Source organism: Muntiacus reevesi, chromosome 12 (assembly GCF_963930625.1).
Source record: "Muntiacus reevesi chromosome 12, mMunRee1.1, whole genome shotgun sequence".
NCBI classification, from domain to species: Eukaryota; Metazoa; Chordata; class Mammalia; order Artiodactyla; family Cervidae; genus Muntiacus; species Muntiacus reevesi.
In genome coordinates, this window is record NC_089260.1 from 45,437,013 (window position 1) to 45,452,806 (window position 15,794).

General features: G+C 39.4%; 1 protein-coding gene across 3 annotated transcripts in view; it reads left to right on the top strand.

Moving 5' to 3' along the window:
- Positions 1–15,794, top strand: part of SLCO5A1 (solute carrier organic anion transporter family member 5A1) — a 144,893-nt gene that overhangs the window by 50,719 nt on the left and 78,380 nt on the right. For all 3 annotated transcript variants that reach the window (XM_065903122.1, XM_065903123.1, XM_065903124.1), the window contains exon 2: positions 12,908–13,040. In XM_065903122.1, coding sequence (XP_065759194.1) covers positions 12,908–13,040 — 133 coding nt within the window. The remainder of the gene's footprint in view (positions 1–12,907; positions 13,041–15,794) is intronic.

Below are 15,794 nucleotides of genomic sequence, written 5' to 3' on the forward strand. Positions count from 1 at the left end.
AATTAATTGTTTTAAGGTTTCTTACCAATTAATAACATTACCAAAACTTCATTAACTGAGCTGCAAAGATGCATGACATTTATGAAAACTTGGTTTATAGTATTAATTAAATGTTGTCATTTAAGCACTGAGGATCACTATGCACAGCTCAGAATTATGATTTATTAAAATGCTCTAGGAATTATCTGGGTTCCTGCCCCCCACCCCCTGCCCCGCCTCAGCATAGTTACATATTAGTGAAACATCCTGAAAGCAGTTGAAAACTGAGGAATGGATGGGTCATGATGTTTATAAGATAGTGGTAAATCTGTATCATTGAGAATGGGCTGAAATATAAAAAAGGGTTGCCACATATAAAATGATGTTATTTATTCAGGCCATCCCTGATACAAAATGCAGAACTCTTTTTTTTTTTTTTTTACTTCTACCAGTTTATTGCTACCAACCCATCTCCCTCCACCCTCGTGCACACATGCTCAGTCATGTAACCCCATGGACTGCAGCCCGGCAGGCTCCTCTGTCCATGGACTTTTCCAGGCAAGAATACTGGAGTGGGTTGCCATTTCCTTCCCCCAAAATGCAGAACTCTTAAGAAGAGTATGAAAGAATTAGAACTCAAAGCATTTTTGATGATCACCGTTGACATTTTTATCTGCTAGTTTCTTTGGTATTTTTAGAAGTATATTAACTTCTCATTTTGAACTATTAAATATTACATAATAGCTGTATGATCTCCAGTCAGGTCTAAAAATTCATGCTCTGTAAGTGGTGATTTTACTCTAGAAATGTTCTTGTATGCTTGCTAAGTTGCCTCAGTCGTGTCTGACTCTTTGCGACCCCATGGACTGTAGCCCACCAGGCTCCTCTGTCCACGGGAGTCTCCAGGCAAGAATACTGGTGTGGTCTGCCATTTCCTTCTCCAGAAGTGTCCTTGAGAGCTTGATAAAGTGTATGAATAAATTGGAAAATTTAACGTAATAAATTCATGGAAACATCTCGAAGATAGCTTTGCTCTGAAAATTATAATAGCTCCTATGATAATTCAGGATTTTCTTTTTAAGGCCTAGGACTTTGTATTGATATTTCTTTTTTCTTATTTGACTATTGTATAAAATCAATATCTTTCTGCCAGGAGAACACTGTAAGGATGGTTTAATTTTATTTATTTATATGTTTATTAAAAATTTTTTAAAAAATGCTTTGATCTTGGTATTTGCTGAGTGTAAAGAGTGATTTCAGTGGTGGTTTCATTTAAATCATGTGGGAGGCCATTTGGTGCAGTGTATGTGGTCCTTGGAGTCAAACACTCTGGCTGAAATCTGCTGCTTGCTAGTTTTGTGACTTGGGTATGTCCCTTAACATTTCAAAGGTCAGACTCCTTCTGTAAAGCAGAAACTAGTTAAACTTATTTTTAAGATATTTGTTGGGATGCTTATTGTGGTTAAAAATCAAGGAGGAGGCACTTAACAAGTGTTAGTTTTCTTCCATTTTTTCCCCTTAAGTCTTCTCTTAGTTTTTATTGGGACCACTTCATTGTGCTTATGTCTTATGCTGCCAGTTATCTTTTCTCGTGCATTTTGCTCCTGACAAGAAGAGTTCTGCACAATTTTTTTTCCAGGAAGGAGCATGGTTCTTTTTATCATTTATATTTAACACCAGACATTTCATGCAATATAACTTCAACAAGCAGCTACCGATTGATTATTGATTAAGGAATAAGGTGTTTTGGTGTAATTGACTATGCTGATGATCTGATAACCAGATATGACCATTCCATACTTGAAGACTTTGGAAATAATAACATACACTTAACACTAAAGTAATACTGAATATAACATCATCATCCTTTGGTAGCTCTGAAGATACTTTAAAATCTTATATTGCTCAGAATTGTAATTTTAACCATGAAGTTGGATATAATTATAGAAGTACTAATAATGATAATTTTACAGCTGACATTGACTGAACACTTAGTAAGTGTTTAGAGTTTTGTGTCATTGTCTCATTTATCCCCTCACGAACTCTTGGAAGTAGATAAGTTATGATCTCCTATTTATAGATGAGGAAACTTGTCTAAAGATTAAGTATCTTTTCTAAGATCACAGTCAGCCTGTGACAGAGACCTACACAGACAACTGATGCTGAAACTGATGGTCTTACCAACCACTTGAATATTGAATCATAATTGTCTTCTTATAACAGCACTGAACATTGCTTCTTATTTTAACACAAAATGCCTGATGTTAGATTGGTCATTTTCCATATTTCTTTCTCATAAAAGTAGCCTGTAAACCAACATCCCAATGAAAATTTATTACTGTAAGTTATATAGTGTTGTATGAGGAAGAAACACAAAAAGCTTAGGCATAGTAACTTAGTAAAAGTGTTTATTGATAAATTATCTTCTTTATTGTTAGATAACAAAGAGTCAGGGATTATTGTCTTTTAATTGAGATGAATTTATTCTATTCCTTCATTAATGAGGTGGTTACAAAGTAAAATACATAAAGTTAGGACAAGAATAGCATTTAATTTATAAGGTTGCTGTGAAGATGAAGTGAGAAGATACCTACAAAGGGTTTCGCACACTATCTTACATATAATAAATGCCCAGTGTTATCTTTTGGTAATAGTTCTCTTGTCAGTGACTGTAGACTTTGACTATAAACCTTTCTCTAAATATAAGAATAAGCTTTATAGTGAGCCCTAGTGTAAGCAGTCTTATTGTGATAGAACCAATTCTTGTGGATTGATGTGGGTGGGTGGTAACATTAAAGGTGTCATAAAAAGTTTATTTCAGACAAATGTCTAAAAAATTCAATGGATGGCCCTGATGATGCCTATGAGGGTAGGGACCTTTGTACATGAGATGATTTCACTTACGTCTTAGCGTTTCTCTAGACTTGGATCCTTCCTGGGAGAATCGTGTTTCTTCAAGTGCCTGGACGGCAAACAGGAGTTGTGTCATACCTATGGCTGTTTACCTGGAAGGTGTTTTTTGGCACTGACCTACCCATCCCTGGGAGGTAAATTTAATCTGCTCTTAACAGCTGGTATGCTCTTCTGAGTCTTTACTGTAATTACTCAAGTAAATGTCATACCACATATTTGGAAGGTATTTTTCAGATAATGTATGTTTCTCTGTCATCCTTATGGCAGCCAATTAGGAGTGAAACTGGAGATGGAAATCTAAATAGTGAGTGTCTTTTTCCTTTAGATGGCTTCTAAAACTCCTGCTACTAACAGTTCCAAAAATATTTTGAGATTTTCATCTCTAGTGGGATTAATTTGTTCAATAGTAGGAAATTATATTCTCCTTTTTTTTTTTTGGCTGCACAGTGCAGCTTGTAGGATATTAGTTCCCCGACCAGGGATTGAACCCACACCCTTGGTAGTGAAAGCACAGAGTCCTAACCAGTGGGCCACCAGGGAATTCTCCTATATACTTCTTATAATTAAACTCTTGTTCCTTTTTTTTATATTTTGGAGATGTGTCCATAAACGGAGAGAAGATAGGCTTTAGTTTCAGATGGAGCCAAGTTCTCATTTTGACTCTAGCAGTTATTAATTGCTGATCTTAACTGCTTGAGGGCTCAGCTGCCTCATCTGTGAATTGGGAATGAAAATCATCCCCCCCACCACTGCACAAAGTTGGTAGTGTTGAGTGAATGGAAGATGGAAAGTGCCTAGTGTAGTTTCTGGAAGATAGGTATTCTGCAGTTCAACTGAAATATTCCTTGGGGTTTGGGCTCTTAGAAATTGAATCTTTGAGAAATTGCCAATTCTGGAAAGATGGACTTTACAAATGAAATGGGCCTCTGTTGCTGCGCACGGGCTTTCTCTAGTTGCGGCAAGCTGCGGCTGCTCTCTCGTGGCGTGCGGGCCTCTCACTGTGGCGGCTGCTCCTGTTGCGGAGCGCAGGCTCTCGTGTGCTTGGGCTGCGGTAGTTGTAGCACAGGTGCTCGGTAGTTGTGATGCCTGGGCTCCGTTGCTCCGTGGCATGTGGGATCGTCCCAGACCAGGGATTGAGCTGGCGCCCCTTGCGTTGCGGGGTGGATTCTTAGCCACTGGACCACCAGGAAAGCCCTAGAGAAGCATTTTTAAAGGAAAGGTGAGGGAGGGATATGGCAGGATATGTGATCGACTTGAGCACAATTCTGTAGTTGATGGTAGCCCCCAGTAGGTCTGGGGGCTGAGTGCTCACAGTCATCAAGTAGTTAACTTCTTCCATTTGGTGGGAGTATTAGCATCTGTAAAACAACAGTTTTCCTGGCCCAACTGCTATTTTTGTCATTACAAGTTCACATCCATTTAATTCTTGAGCCAGACTTTGGAGGCCTGGGAGACTATAGCTTTAAAAAAACAAAAAAACAAAGAGAGGTCATCAGAGGGCATGGTGGTGGTGGGGAGGGCTGTCTGTCCTGGGAATGCCTTAAAGGTTACTTATCAGTTCCATTTAGGTCTTCTTTAATTTTAGCAATGTTTTTAAATTTTCAACATACAGGTGTTGCACATATTTTATTGAATTTATTTCTAAGTATTTTTTGATTCTGCCGTAAATGGTTACTTTCTGATGGTATGGAAAAACCCAAATGAACCTTTTGGCCAACCCAGTACTTTCAAAAATATTTCTAAAAGAAGATAATGAATTTCAACTAGCTACAGCTCACTATGATCGTGAGGGAAAAATACTCGGGATCTACTTAAAGCCCTTTCCCTCATCTTCTCATCTGTGACCTAAGATGTTCTCTGGATGTCTTAGCAAAGTGATAGACTCTCCCTTGACGGCTGTGGCAGCTGTTCTTTTGCTCTCAGGCCTGTGTCAAAATAACTGAATCACTTAAAAGAAAAAAAAAAATCACTGCTCAAAATAACCGAGATCAAAAGTTTCTTATCTGTCTGTGCTTGTGAGTGGAAGCATGAGTGAGGGGATATTTTCCTTTGACCTGATGCTCTGGTGCTGCAAAGTACCTTGGCTAATTTTCAAGCAACTGCAAGTTGAATTTCAGTTGGTGTCACTGCTGCCGTGTGGCAGTCTAGTGTGGCTTGATTTTCATGTCCTCTTGTTGTATGAAGTAAGTGTTGACTTTAAAAAATATTCCAAACCTAGAAGTTGAGAGTTATATTTTATTCTGTGGAAATTTTTAGGACTCCAAGCCTGGGAGATAGTATCTCAAGAGACCCTGAGATAACTGCCTCAGGGAGGCTGGGGGACAGGGGTCAGAGGGGAAGGAAACAGGTTATATAGAAATTTGCAACAAAGGGCAGGTAGTCTGAATGTCACAAGTATCTTTGTGAATTAAAGAAAACCAGACATCCCAAGTTAAGGAATTTAGCGCTTTTCTGTGTATGGGAAGATGCAAGAGTCTGGACTCACTGAAATCATTCCTTTCATATGCATCTCAGCTACAAGGTTGGTATCCTTTGTTTCTCACGTTCTGAGCTCTCTTGGGGCTCACCGTTGGGAATGACTGCACCTGATGGCTATTAGGGTCACAGGTATTCTCCTTCCCCAAGTGCCCTGTGTTGTTCAGTTGCTAAGTCACGTCCTACTCTTTGTGACCCCATGAACTGTGGCATGCCAGGCTTCCTTATCCTTCACTATCTCTCAGTTTATTCAAACCCATGTTCTTTGAGTCGATGATGCAATCTTCCACCTCATCCTCTGTCACCCTCTTCTCCTGCCCTCAATATTTCCCAGCATCAGAGTCTTTTCCAGTGAGTTGGCTCTTATCATCAGGTGTTCCAGCTCACATTGGAGGGCTGGAATCGCTGATGACTGTGACATCCTTGTTTATATTGTTATGGCAGGAAATATTTCATTTTTTAGTAGTAACTGTGCCTCCAAACATATTCAAGAGGGCAATCTCCTGTCATTATGTCCCAAATGAGTTTTGTGGTCATTGGAGGACCTTAGGCAGGTGTGCAAAATGCTCTATATGGGGAGCATTCTGGGTGCAATCCCAGGTCCTGAGACTGAGCCTAAATTTTACATGTAACTTAAACCCTTATCAGCATCGGTTTCCAGCAGCTTGTAGGGTTTTGACTGGGCCTCTTGGTTTTCCATGTCCAGTGAGGCTCATGGTGAGGAGTTCTAGAGTATTTTCTTGGGATTTAGTGTGTAGCGGAGCAAAACTTACCACTTCAAACATCTCTTTGGCCTGTCGATTGTTTTGAGCTGAAAATAATCAAGGCCCAAAAGACTCAGGAAGAACATTTGACCTTCCCCTAACTGCCTAAAGAATGTGGATATAGGACCTGTTCTAGGAGGGGAGCCATTGCCTCCTATAAATAAACTACAATAGTAAGAAAACTTTCTTAAGATGTGAGAAATAAAAAGTAATAAATAATTTTTTTTAAAACTTTAAAGTTAATTAAAAATTAAAACCCTGATGAAAAATATTTTAAAGATAAAATGCATGAAAAAATAAAGATCAAAAAGTAAAAGAGTTAATGATGTGAAAGAGATACTAAATTATAATAAAGGTTAAGTCTACAGGAGAAGCATTAAAAATGTGAAGATAAATGGGATTAAAAATAGAAGTTAATGGACTTTTACATAAAAAGCATAAGCGATTACAGAATAGGGTAAAAAGTAATTTAAGGAGATCAAAATGGAGGATCTGAAGATAACAAAACTGGTGAACAGATAAGTGAAGGAAAGATGGCCAAAAGCAGGTGAGGTGACAGTCCTTCAGTTATTGCTGATCAGCCTTCCCCAAGAGTGGTGGTGGTGGTGGTGGTTTAGCCACTAAGTCATGTCAAACTCTTGCAACCCCAGGGACTGTAGCCTGCTGTGCTCCTCTGTCCATGGAATCCCCCAAGAGTGGTCCTGGCCAAACGTGCTGTGATGTCCAAGGTCAAGGTGAAAGCTAGTTCCTTCCACTGAAGGGGGGTGGCTCTTTCTCATCAGGTGTGACTTCTTAAGCCCCCAAAAGTACATGGCTCAGTTTGGTTTGGGGTTGGGGTTATAATCCTCAGGCTATGACTGTCTGGTTTTGTGCAACATATGCAGTAACAAAGTTCCAAATTGTTCTTATGATCTTAGAGTTATAACCCCAGTCAGACTCTTGTGATAGGGAAACACTGACATCAGGAAGGGGTTATTTGTTGTTGTTATTGTTGTTTTTAGAATTAAAAGACATGTATTTATTTTTCTGTGGCATGTAGGATCTTCATTTATTTTAATGCAGAATTGTTATTTGCAGTATGCAAACTCTTAGTTGCGGCCTGAGGGGTCTAGTTCCCTGACCCAGGATTGAACCTGGGCGTTTGGAGTGTGGAGTCCTAGCCACTGGACCACCAGAGAGAAGTCCTGGGAAGGGATTATTAAGTGAAGTATGTCATGGCCATGTGGTGACACACCATTTAGCTGTAACAAACATTCTTGAGAAATATTTATTGACATAGGAAATATCTGAGGTATTATGTGAAAAACATTATGGAACAATAGGTCCTGTATAACTTCAGCTACTTAAAAAGTTTATACAGCTATGAATAATACAACACAATTGACACCATTATGTGGATGGTAGCAATTGTAGAAGATTTTAAAAAACAATAATTTTTTGTGCTCTTGAGGGCTTTCTCTGCAGTGAATCCATGCTATATTCTGAATCATTAGAAAAACCCTAAGAGTTATTGAAGAACAACAGGTGTGCTTGGTGCTTCCCTGGGAGCTCAGCTGGTAAAGAATCCTGCAATGCAAGACTCTGGTTTGATTCCTGGGTTGGGAAGTTCCCCTGGAGAAGGGATAGGCCACCCACTCCAGTATTCTTGGGCTTCCCTCGTGGCTCAGATAGTAAAGAATCCGCCTGCAATGCGGGAGACCTGAGTTCGATCCCTGGGTTGGGAAGATCCCCTGGAGGAGAGGATGGCAACCCACTCAAGGATTCTTACCTGGCGAATCCCCCTGGACAGAGGAGCCTGGCGGGCTATAGTCCATGGGGTCGCAAAGAGCCGGACCTGACTGAGCAGCGAAGCACAGCACGGCACAGACGTGTGCTCAGCTTCAGAAGTTCTTTGCTGCCCTTCTGTGAGGAAAGAGAGGTCTAGATATTCCCTCTCCCCACTCCCATCTGTCCAACAAGGGATGGTGATTCCAGAAAAGGTCCTTTTTTTTTAAAGGTACTATAAGGTTGTTAAGTATGCCTTCTGTTAAAAAATGTATGTTTGATATATACAAAATTAATATTTACTAGAGAATGAATAGGTCACCTTTCAGCACACAAAAAATACAATGTAATATTTCTTCAGTGTTTATTATATGCCCTGGACTTCCCTTGTGGCTCAGCTGGTAAAGAATGGACTAGTTAATTCTGGACTAGGTAATTCCATGAACTAGTCCATGGGCTTGCAAAGAGTCATACATGACTGAACGACTTTCACTTTCACTTTCATTATATGCTGTGCACTTTATGTGCATAATCTTATTTAACATCTTTTTCTGCCCCCCCTGAGGAAAGTGGAGGATAAATAAATAACTTTTGCTCTTGCACAGAAGCAGGGGGAAAGTAGAGGTCTAATCTGAGGCAGTTTAACTCCAGGATCATGTTCCCACCACTGGACCGACTTCAGTGCTTCCTGTGTGAATTATTTTGTGTTTTAGGTCTCGGAGAAATTTTAGAAATGCATAGCTCTTGCTGACTCCCTCGAGGAGCATCCAGCCTAGTTGGAAAGATAAAGAAGTGAGGCGTAGCAGTAATACGTACCTGTTCCAGTGGCAGCACTAGGTAATCGTTGATGTGACATCCAAGGACAGACATTTCTGGGGCTTCCAGAGGTCAGAGGGAAGGAGCCGGGCTTTGATAGATGGGGAGTGTAAGCACATGAGGGCCAGAGAGCTATAATTGAGTGTTAGTCGCTCAGTTATGCCCCATTCCCTGTGACCCCATGGACCGTAGCCCTCCAGGCTCCTCTGCTCATGGAATTCTCCAGGCAGGAATACTGGAATGGGTAGCCATTCCTTCCTCCAGGGATCAAACCTGGGTCTTCTGCATTGCAGGTGGATTCTTTACAGTCTGACCCACCAGGGAAGTCAAGCAATAAATATCATGTTCTGGAAGAAAGGACTAGGGAGTGACCATGCAGCCAGCACCAGGTGAGCAGAGATTCTGGGGACAGATCAAGTCTGAGGGGGCGTTGCTGGAAGACATCAATGCACAACTGGGCAATATGAGATGAAGACGGAGTCAGGAGAGAAATAATATCCAAACTAGGAGACAGGTTAGGGGTCAGGTGAGGACAGGACTGGTAGATGAGCAGTGAAGAGATGGTAAGAGAAGAGAGGAACAGTATCATGACTTCAGGTGGCTCAGTATCTAAGTCCGTGACCAGTGAACAACTGATGGGGAAACTCTCCGTGTTGCTAAGAAAGGGAGGAAGTTGATCCAGACCAAGGAGAAGCCAGAGGCATAGGATAGGGAGCAAGGGACATAGTCATTCTTTAGCCATCATATTGTTCTAAAATACAGTGTTTTAATGGAAAATTTGAGGTTTAGTGAGGCCAATAGATTAGGAGACAATTACCATTGAGAAGATAGTTTTCTACTCACAGTTACCAAGAAGGGGTGCACATGGGACTTCTCTAGTGGTCCAGTGGCTAAGACTCTGCTTTCCCAAGGCAGAGGTCCCGAGTTCCATCCCTAGTTGGGGAACTAGATTTTGCACGTTGGAACAAAGAGTTCGAATGCTTCAACTAAAGATTCATTGTGCTGCAACGAAGATCAAAGATCCTGAATGTCACAGCTAAGACGCAGCGCAGCCAAGTAAATAAACATTTAAAGAAAGAAGGTGTGCACACGATGCCATAGGAACCGCATGAGGAAGCACCAGGGTCAGTTACAGGTACAGGGAGGGAGGGACTGTGAGCTAGAGCCTTGATTTTGGTTTCCCCATAGAAGAATGAGTTAGGCAAGGTAAGCAGGTGTAGGATTGACTAGTCTGAATAATTTCAGAGGGCTCTGGGGTGTGGGTGCGGTCTGTCCCTAGTTGTCTGGTATCTGAAGCAATTTTCCAGGTAAGTGATGATGGCGGCTTGGGTGGAGGTAGGGAGCTGCATGTTAGAACTGATTTGATGGTAGAACTAGCAGGATTTACTAATATAGATTCCAGCTGTGAGACAGAGACTAATGGGCCACGTACACAGTATTTTACTGAAAAGTACACTGGGGGTGGGGCTTCCCAGGTGGTGCTAGTGGTAAAGAATCCACCTGGACAGAGGAGCCTGGTGGGGTATGGTCCATGGGCCTGTAGAGAGTCGAACACAACTGACTGACTGAGCGCATCCTGGAGTTATGTGCTTCATACCTCATACTAAATGGCTAGAGTGATTTATTTACTAAATGGGATCATGTCAGTAAGTTATATGTACATGTATACTTTTAGTGATATATATTTATAAATATATAAAAATATACATCTATGTATACCATATAGTTATTTCATGATATGTATCAATAGTAAAGCAGAATATAGTCATTTAGTTTTATGTGGAGTATATATATGTAATTCTGAGTTTTTTTTCAGTCTTTTTTCAATTTATAAAATAATGACATGTTTCATCATATACAAATTTTTATATAAAGTATATGCACATTGCAATTTAATGAAATAGATCATAATTTGAATACATTATAAGAGTTCTTTGAAGGATCTCCATATTTACTTTTTTTAATTAAATAGTGCTTTATTTTCTTTAAAAATTTTGATTGGAATACAGTTGCTTTACAGTGTTGTTAGTTTCTACTATACACAAAGTGAATCAGTTATACGGTATATACATCCCCTCATTTTTGGATTTCCTTCCCATCTGGGTCACCACAGAGCACTGAGTAGAATTCCCTGTGCTATACAGTAGATTCTCATTAGTTATCTATTTACACTTAGTATTGATGTGTATTTCTGTTAATGAGAGTGATTCCATTGGATTTAACATTGTTGGCTATATAATAAAAGTGGATTTTTCTGATTCTACAGGTGAATTTAAAAAGTCTTGATCTATGTTTCATAAAGAATTAGGGTTTCTTGGTGAACATTATTTGATTGATTTTCCATTCACTGCTGATCGAATGGTCCTGCCAGCATAGAGTCTGCACATGGCTTCTTGGCACTTCAAGATGCTGCACGCAAGTGCCCCAGGCATCAACAGTGTGGCGGAAATACCCTTTTCCCTCGTCTGTGTTTGTAAGACAGTCTCTTTCATGGCAGAAGAACTATTTCGGGGAGATGATTCATGTCGTATTTTGTCCTCATTATAGTTTTGAGTTGTAAATGGCGCTGATTTGCCTGGAGGTGTAAACATAAATTTTATCTTCATATGCTTATGGGAATACCTGAATCAGAAAAAGTACTTGCTATTCTTGAGTTCTGTTTTAGGCTATAAACAGAGAGGTTAACAAGATATTTATCAAAATTCTAATTTTATTTTATGAAAAGCATACTTCCAAAAGAATGCCAATTACTTTCCTCTGTGCCTCCATTCTCCATTTCCAAACACAGATGGAGAAGTCTAAGAGCCTAATGTCTTATTGTTACAAGCAGATGATGCCGTAAGATACATAAACACTGTGCTTTTCTCTTTTGAAATGGTGAGAAAAGTGTGAGCAGGTGTTAAATTACCACCTGTAGTTGTGAGTGACAGGAAGTATAAGATTATTCAATGCTTATTTAGGTGCAGCTGATAAAGTCAGGATTTTGATTAGTTCTAATTTGCTTTCTGGTAAATAGGGACTATTTAAAGGCTATGACAAATCACTTATTTATTCTTTGGTGAAAATGCATGATAGCAACAGAAAGGAGAAGCATTTGTCACCTGAGTTTGTGATCATGCCTTGTGCACAGGAGTATCTTAAAGGTGTTTATTGATTTGTCCCCAAATAACTGATTTCAACAGGGTAAACACATGTTTGGAGTGTGGCTAGATTCTTCTGTGACTTTCAAGGAATTTCATATTCTATCTCAAAATTTTTAAACTGGCAACATATTATTTATTTATTTTTGAACATTTATGTATTGCTGTATTGGCTGCAGGGAGAGGCATGTGAAATCTTAGTTCTCCAACCAGGGATCAAACTCATACCACCTGCATTGGGAGTCTTAACCACTGGACTGTCAGGAAAGTCTGCAGCAATATATTATTTTTTAGAAATTTCAGTAACAGCAGTGGAAACAATATAAAGACTTGACAATGTATTTGTTTTTGTTATTATTATTTTGCTATTAGCCCATTTTGGTGACCACATGTTTTTGGACAGAATGACATTTCTGATCTACTGACAGTAATCTCCTCTCCCCCTTTAGATGTGCTTTAAAATTTTTTCTAATTCAACTGTAGGTTAGTGCTTTTTGACCTTCTCACTCATGCCATTTAAGGAGATTTATTAACCTTTAGGTGAGATTCCTCAATTAACAATATACCAAATGCATTGTGAGGCATTCTTTGATTCTAAAGTGGTGACTTGAAAACATTAGTGGTTTGAGGGTGCTTGATTAAGCAGCTTTACCAGTTCAACTGAATCCAACTTCATGGCAAAATTGGTTTTCAGTTCCCTCAGCCCGTTAGAATATTCTAGCCGGGATGAGTGACATTCCTTTTTTCCCTCTTTTCTTGAGACTACTTTGATAGCCTGTCTTGGTTATCCAGTAAACTACCTCAATAAGTAGCCCAGGTCTGTACTTTCAGAAGCAACTAAAGAGATTCTGATGTACTAAGAGGACGACAGGCAGCAGTTAAATAAAGGACATAGTTTAAAACCCAAATGTCAACATAGATGCTCTAAAGTTCTCTGTTTTGGGAAATTGTTAACTGGATTTAACTGTGACATAAACATGGTATGACTGAAATTGGACAACTACTGAAAGAAATAGCACAAGTTTATATTTCACATTTCCCTTTCTGTCTTCCCAGCCATCATGTATGTCATGGGAGCACTCGGTCCTGCAGTGGGATATTTACTAGGTGGACTTCTTATTGGTTTTTATGTTGATCCCAGAAATCCTGTTCACCTTAACCAGGATGATCCTCGTTTCATTGGGAACTGGTAAGAATTGTTTACTGCATCTTTCATTTCACTTGGTATTATGATAGAGTCATAGTCTCCTTGTAGTTAAAATAAGAATTTCCCCAATGAGAAGATGAAAAATAGCTCAGTGTCACCTAGAAGGTGGTGGTAAGCAGGATAATAATCTCCAAAGATATCTTTGTCCTAATTCTCAGATTTATGAATTTTCCTTTACATGGCAAAGGGAACTTTTGCTGATGAAAGTTTAGGAACTTCAGATGGGGAGATTATCTGGGATGATCCAAGTGAGCCCAGTATAATCACAAGGGTCTTTATAAGGGAAGGAGAGAGGCAGGAGGGTCAGAGTGAGAGAAGGAATTGTGATGATTGAAGCAGAGGTTGGAGTGATATGCTTTGACAGTAAGCAGGGGACCACAAGCCAAGGAATGCAGGTCGATTGCAGAAGTTCGGAAGATCAAGGAAGTAGGTTCCTCAGTAGAACCTCCAGAAGGAATGCAGCCATGCCCATCTTTTATTGACACTTCTGCCCTCCAGGGGTTACAGCTTCCCAGGTGGTACTAGTGGTGAAGAACCCACCTGCCAATGCAGGAGACATAAGAGACGTGGTTCGATCCTGACGGAGAGCTCTCAGATGATTCATTTGTGTTGTCTTAAACCACACAGTGTGTGGGGATTTGTTATCACAGCAATAGGAAACCAACACAGAGGAGTTGGGATCAACAGCTTAATCCACATTCTTTAGGATGAAGATGGCTGTTTTCTTCCTAGCAGAGGGAAGGAAAAGGGGAATGTGGCTGTGTTGGGACTTCCCTGTGTACTTGAATTAGAACTTGCATTGTCTTTTCTGGGCCTTTTAAAAAATATTTTCTCCCCACTTATTGTATTTGTGTTTTGCTTTGTCCTCATCCACTGCCCTGAACTCTAACTCTGATTCCATTGTTCCACTCTTAGTGAGTCTTTTCCCTAAGGAATAGTTCATTTCCCTGGATGTGCTGAAGATTAATTACTCTCTCACTTGCACGCCTTTTTTGTTTAAATTAATTTTATTGGCATAGAGTTGCTTTGCAGTGTTGAGTTAATCTCTACCGTATAGCACAGTGAATCAGCTGTACATATACATCCCCCCTCCCTTTTGGTCACTTGATAGTCATTAATTGTCTTGCTAAATACTTAAGCTTTGTATTTTATTTTTATATATATTTTTTAAAGTTGGTATGCTGTGTTTTCATTTTTATCCAGTTCAAGAATATATTTTTTTCTTCTTTCTTTTTGGCCCCTCGACAAGTAGAGATTGAACTCCTGCCTCCTGTAGTGGACACAGGGAGTCTTAACCACTGGACCACCAGAGAAGTCCCTAAGTTTAGAGTTTAGAAAGAGAACCCCAACTTTGGATGATAGGCTACTTATTCATATATATCCAAGGGCTGCATTTGAATTCTTCCCAGTTCTGAATGTGAACATGGTATTTCTTCACAATTGCAAGCACTCAAAGTATTGGCATCCCAGATTTATTTAACATGCCTTGGTACTGGGTATACATTGATAAGATATTTTCATTTTAGAATAGAGAATTTCATTATTAGACACTAGTGTTGAGTAATTACTTCCTAAAGAGTTTCTTAGACTACTTGTGTTCTCTCTGTGTTTCATTTTATAATGAAATCCTTACGATAATAACTTCATAACTTGAGCTATGTGGGAATAATGTTTAACACTATTTTCTAAACAGTTAATAAATATTAATTAAATTATAGAACACTTGTTATTTTCATAAGTAAATAGTCTTTGAAGGTGGAAGTGTTAAGATCTATAATAGATGAGTCTGTCCTGGTAGAATTTTCAAATCATACGAAAGGGAGTTTCCTTGTCAGCAGGAGGGGAATAACACAGGAATTTTATGTTCTTGGTCAACAGTAAAATTTTTTATCTCAATTACTATTTTCTTTGTAGTTCTGAAATAATTCAGAGGAAGAATTTTTTTTTTTTTTCAGAAGAAGAAATTTTAAAAAAAATTCTCAGAAAATTAGGTTATTAAAATATATCTGCGACCATCCCATGTATAATCTGTGTTCTGTATAGATGTCATGAGAAGAGCATGGCAAAAGGGAATAGCTGGAGGGAGAGAGAAAGACAAGGAGGGCCAGATCAGGGGCAGAGAGAAGGCAAGGAAGCAGGTGCTTGAGGATTATAAGTGCTTTATGCTGTTTTTGCTAAGTTTTCCAATATGTATCAACCCAGTTGGTAGCAAAGTGAAGCAACTAAGTGTAGACTCTTGGATTTAACTCCCGGTCTGCCACCTAATAACTGTGTGACCTTAGGGAAGTTACCTAACTCCTCTGAGCCCCAACTTTTTTTTTTTTTTTAATCCTCAAAATGGAAATAGTTGCAGTACCTACTTCATGCAGTTGTTGTGAGGAATAAATGAGTCTGTGTATGTGGAGCTCTGAGTAGTTCTCCCTGTGTGCTAGCTGTTATTCAGTCTTCTGACTTTAATCTGTGCTCAAGTAGGTTTTTTCATTTTAATGGCTCAATATTAGTTCTACAAATGTTAAAAGTTGTCCATACAGAAATGTATACCAGGGTTTTCTTTAAAAATGAATTTTGTCTGTTGAGTAGCCCCGTTTTTAACAGACTTCTAACCTTGAACAGAGACAGAGTTATTTGATACAACATTAGCTTTTATGATGCCCGATGATGATGGCTTCCCAGGTGACTCTGGTAAAGTACCTGTCTGCCAATGCAGGAGACACAAGAGACACAGATTCGATCCCT